General features: G+C 48.5%; 1 protein-coding gene across 1 annotated transcript; it reads right to left on the bottom strand.

The window, feature by feature from the left end:
* Positions 1-2,650: 2,650 nt before the first annotated feature.
* Positions 2,651-4,486, bottom strand: TEX13D (TEX13 family member D). Its single transcript, XM_025371855.1, has one exon. It carries the CDS (start codon positions 4,232-4,234, stop codon positions 2,651-2,653), a length of 1,584 nt encoding a protein of 527 aa, XP_025227640.1. The 5' UTR covers positions 4,235-4,486.
* Positions 4,487-5,431: the final 945 nt, after the last annotated feature.

Here is a 5,431-nt window from a genome sequence, read left to right as displayed (position 1 = left end):
ATCTTCCCAAAATTCCAAGGAGCTATCAGCCCACATAAGTATCATAAAACCAGCCTCCAATCCAGAAAACCTAGCCTTGGGTCTGACATCCCTAATGGATCCCTTCCTCTGAAGTGCTCCCCTCCAAAGTAACCAAGGCCCTCCCAGTAATCATGACTCTGAGGGAAGTGAGAATGCTGGTGGTCACCAGCAAGGTCACTTTTGTTCTCTGTCCCCATTCCTGTCCCCATACCAAGCAGGTAGCTGGCCTCCACTCCCCTTCACCTCAGGGAACATTTGTCTTGTGAGCAGACAGGCTACAGCCTGGCTGTTTTCCAGAATTCTAAACAACTTGATAGGATTATGCATAGGGGAGAGGGTACAGTGACTTGGAAGACAGAAATGCAGGAGGGAAGTTTTCTGTTCATGGGACATCAGGGGACCTCAGGGAGACAGGATCTCAGGGAAATGGCTTCTTGGTACACAGCAGGCTGGACTCCAGGCATCAGAGCTCCAAGCCTAGGTAGAAGCACTCTCTCCAACTCACCCCTCCTGCCCCACCACCCTGAAGTAGAAGACATGCTAACCTTCACAGGACCATATGGACTTGGACTGTGAGGATAGAAAGGACAATCATGATGGATTGAAGGTCCTATAGAAGTCCCCCCAATTCTTGGGTAATTCCTCGTAAGAGGAAGACCCCTCCAGTAGTAAATGAGATTGAACTTCAATAGGATGGAGGAAAGATGCAGATTTAAGCTTTCACCTCTGAGAAAACTTGCCATGAGATACACACTACGCAGAAGACACAGCAGTCAAGTGCACACTCTTTATTACTAGTTAGGATCAGAAAACCCCCGACAAAGGTTGATTTTGGTGAGCTGGGCGGGATCTCACAGGGAAACTTGAAGATATCTTTAGCTTGTACTGGAGGCAGATCTAACCCACCACCCCTGAGCTTCACCCTGGATCCCGCCTTGCCTTGCAACAGCTGCTTTGGGGGAGCCTGCAGAGAACATACCAAAGAGGAAGGGTCCAGGGGCATTCCTAAGAGTGCTCGCCCCAGTCCAGTTTTATTTTTAACCCAATTAGTCCTCCCAAGAGAAACACCATCCATAGCCCACAGCCCTTATGTCTGTCTGTCTGTCCTTGAAATCCATTTTGTTCTTCAACCACCTATTGACTAGAAAGGGACTTGGAATGGGGGCAGCCCAAGGCTGAGGGCTGGAGTGTGCAGTGAATACTCCTCAGAGCACTGTCTTTCTTCAAGACACCCCAGTGGTCTTTCAGGCAGGCTTATGGGCAGCCAGGAAAATATCTGTCCCTCTCAAAGGAGGAAATCAGCAGAAAATCAGAAAAGCCCTGCCTGCACTTCTGTAAGGCCACTTTCCTGAAGTTTGCCACTGCTTATTTGTCTCACCTGCAAACCATTGAGACTAGCAGTTTGGTTACTCAAGACCTCTCATGCAAGTCTCTTTCACATTGCCCACACAACTGCAAAAATGGATCTAGATGTTATTTAAATTGGTTTTACCTAAGGCAACACTACATGCAAGGCAAAGAAGATACCCCTGATCTAATTTGTATCCCAAATTACGCTCTCTCCTATCTTCTAACCAACTCAGCAACAAGGATTATGATCTGTGCACCAAATAACAACCTATAAGTCTAGCTCCTAACACATAATAGACAATATCTATTTAACAAACTAAATGAAATTCATCTAAATGAAGTGAAAATCGTAGATGAAATGCTATCATCTATAGAATTGAACATTACAACCCCCCAAACTCTTCCAAGTTAATTCCTTGTCCCAATGGAAAAATTCAATTCTAACAAAACAATTCTGCTCTTCCTTTTCCCCCTAATGAGTGTCAAATCATCTCTTCTTCTCTGACTTCCTCTTACTCCTCTCTGCTGCATACAGTAAGTTTGCAGTCAGTCTCACTGAGGTGTGGGTCCATTAGGAGTGACGTGTTATTTCTTTTGGCCTAGGAAGATCTTCTAATGGGACAGGTTCAGCTTCCTCAGCAACAAGCAAGTTTGGTGGAGCTGAGATACAAAAACAGGACCTCACCTATAAAGCCAACAAAGCAAAATGAAGAAAACATGAACATTGCAGTAGTTTCAAAAGGATTAATAGCATTTTCAAGGAAGTGTGGTGTTTCTAAAATTTGTTTCCAAAGGAATAATAGCATTTTAAAGGAAAATACTGTTCCTAAAATTCAACATAGCTTCTAACTCTAAAATCACACAACTGCTCCCAGCCACATACATGGCATTTTCAGGAAAAGGAATGAAACAAAAAGGAAAAGAAAAGGCTTCATGACTTCAGCTTCTCCAGGGTATAAACAATCAGCATCAGCCATCCAGAATCCACCACCTGCAAAATTTAAATGCAATCAGGAGAAATCAAAAGTAGTCCATCTCTGTTCAAGTAAATGAATAAAATTAGAATATAAATACATATACATTTGTATGTGTGTGTATCCAAAATAATTTTTAAATGGCTAATTTGGGTAATGGGATAATACATTATTTTATTTAATTTTCTCCATAATTTTGGTTTCAATTTTTCTGTGAAGTAAATAAGTTATACTTTAATCAGAAGAGGGTCTTAGGAAATTGGTTTCTCTTTGAAGTATGTCCATTCTTACTTACCTTCCTGAAATCAGTGAGTTTGTCCTCCACTCTCAAATGGCACACAGGCTTTCTTGCATTTATAGCAGGCTGTACGCCATGAAAAATTAATGGCTTTACACCATGGGCATTTCCAATTCACTGCAATTGGAAATGAGGCAGGCTTCTCCTGTTGCTGGGATCCTGAGACTTTATTCACTTTTGGTTTCTTGGCCTTCTGCCTCCAACGTTGCCATTTCTTTGGGCTTTCTCTGACACCATGGCTCCTGCTGTCCCCCAGGGGAGTGCCCTGGGGTCTCTCTGGACCTTCTTCTGGTTTGCGCCTCCTGATAAACACCATGGTGGCCATTTCCTGGGCCCTCTCTGAACATCCTTCCTGGCTGTAACTTCTGTCTCCCTGGGGGACAGTCCCTTGAGGCCTCTCTGAACCTTCTGGTTTGCGGCTCCTGCGAAACACCAGGGTGCGCATCCTCCAGGCCCTCTTTGGACCTTCTTTCTGATTTTGTCTTTCTATGTTCCCCAGGGGAACCATCCCCTGGGGTCTTTCTGTACCTTCTTCCTGGGAGTGGCATCCGCTGCTCCCCAGTGGAGCTGTCCCCTGGGGACTCTCTGACAGCGGGTTGTGGCACCCACTGTCCCCAGGGAGGGGCATTCTTTGGGACCTCTCTGAACTTTCTCCCTGACTGTGGCTTCTGCTGTCTTCTAAGGGGAATGACCCCTGAAGGATTTTGGAATCTTCCTCCTGGATGTAGCTTCTCTGGTACCACTGAGGGGCCATCTCCTCCTGCAAGCCCACTGCAGGCCACGGGCAAGGTGGGTGGATCTCAGTAGGAGGCATCTGAAGTGGGACTGCTGCTGCTTCTGCCCCCATGACTACAGCAGGTGGTAGAGGTGGCAAAAATGGGGATTTCATTGGAAATCGTGGTGGGAGTGGGGATGGATGTGGCACTGGCAGAGGAGGTTGCATGCCTTGGGCCCAGAGACTCAGAGGTCCTGGCACATAAAGAGCATCTGTTGGGGTTGGCATCTGCGCATTAGCCTGTGTCCCCATGGCCACCATATCTCTCTGCTGCTCTGTAGCCAGGGGACATGCCGCAGCCCCATTCTGCTCTGCTTGAGGCCCAGACATTATTTCATGGGTCAGTGGAGCGGCCTGGGGAAACCTCTCGACCTGGAGCAGCCTCCCGTACAGCCCATCACGCTCATTCAGCGCCTGCTGCAGGGCAGCCTGCGCGAGGTGCAGCTGTGTTGCCGCCACCTTATGCTCCAGGCGCAGCTGCTGCAACTGGGACGTTAGAGCCCAGGAGGTCACCTGGCGCTCCTCCACATGCCTTTGCAGCCGCCGAACGTGATACAGCATCTGCTCCCGCTGCCTCGCGGCCACTCGCACACTCAAAGCCAACGCGCTCCAGGTGCAGGCCCTCTTGATAGCGCGCGGCACCTGCGAGTCAGCCACAATGGCCCGAAGCCCGTCCTCTACCTCGTTCCACGGCCGCGAGCGGAAGGCCACGTAAAAGGCTGGGCCGCTGCCGTCCGTGAGGACTTCATTGTTAATGAACCTGATCACATCACTGTGGCGGAACCCGCTGGCACGGTCCCCAAAATTCATCGCCATGGCGGCTGCGGCCTAGTCAAGCAGCTGCCTCACAGTGCGTCGCCTCGGCTGCCGCCGTCGCTTCCGGTACAGGCTGCTGCCACCAACCAGTCCGCCCCTCACCTCCCCTTTCAGTCTTACTTTAGTCCTTGCTCAGTCCTGGCCTCCTCCTCGGCCTCCTTCCCCCCTCACTCCCTTGTTCTCACAAAGAGAGAACCAGGCCCCCCTCACCACACCGAACCCTATGGGCGACTCCGCGACACGTCACAGAGAAAAGCTGAGTCGTGCCGCAAGGCTGGCTGGGACCCGCAAGGCCTGCTGGGACCAGCTTCTTTTGGCACAGCGCTCCCCACAGGGAAAATGGGTGTGCTGCAGACTGTAGTGTCCCAACAGAACCCGTTTCCAATAGCTTAGGAAGGACAATATCCAGTATCATAGAATGAATCCCTAGCCAGGTGATGGAGTTGGATAGGTGTATATACGGGTGCTGTTCTTGTCTCAGCTCCATCTCTTGTACTCTCAGTTACTACTTCAAACATTCCATAGAGTCAGTCATGCTATCTGCACCCTTCCCTTAGCTCCTGAACAGGTGAACTTATAGTCCCTGTCATCAAGAAAAGCAAGTAATTGAGCCATGAAGTCCTTGTAAATTCACTCCCATCTTTATCTGGTCAACCCAGATCTCAGAGGGTATCTCTTTTTCCTTTTGACTAAATGCTCATCCATGATCTGGATCTTCCCTAGGAGAAATGCTAAAGGGAGTCCTCTGGGCTGCACTAGACAGTAACTAGAATTCAAACAAAAACCACATGCTAAAGATAACAATGTAGGTCAATATACAAGACAGGATTAATGTATTTTGGGCTTGTAACCTCCTTTTTTTTTTTTTTTTTTTTTTTTTTTTAGACAGAGTTTCACTCTTGTTGCCCAGGCTGGAGTACAGTGTTCGGGACCTCAGCTCACCTCAACCTTGCTTCCTGGATTCAAGCAGTTCTCCTGCCTCAGCCTCCCAAGTAGCTGGGATTACAGACATCCACCACGACGCCCAGCTGATTTCTGTATTTTTAGTAGAGATGGGGTTTCACCATGTTGACCAGGCTGGTCTCGAACTCCTGACCTCAGGTGATCCACCTGCCTCAGCCTCCCAAAGTGCTGGGATTACAGGCTTGAGTCACCGCTCCTGGCCCCAAAAATATTTTTTTAAGAAAAGAGAAAGAA

Source organism: Theropithecus gelada, chromosome X (genome assembly GCF_003255815.1).
Source record: "Theropithecus gelada isolate Dixy chromosome X, Tgel_1.0, whole genome shotgun sequence".
Lineage (NCBI taxonomy): Eukaryota > Metazoa > Chordata > Mammalia > Primates > Cercopithecidae > Theropithecus > Theropithecus gelada.
This window is presented reverse-complemented; position numbering and strand designations above follow the sequence as displayed.

Bases quoted from the DNA above. Each gene is read 5' to 3' on its own strand.
- TEX13D (XM_025371855.1), bottom strand. From the start codon at position 4,234: ATGGCGATGAATTTTGGGGACCGTGCCAGCGGGTTCCGCCACAGTGAT.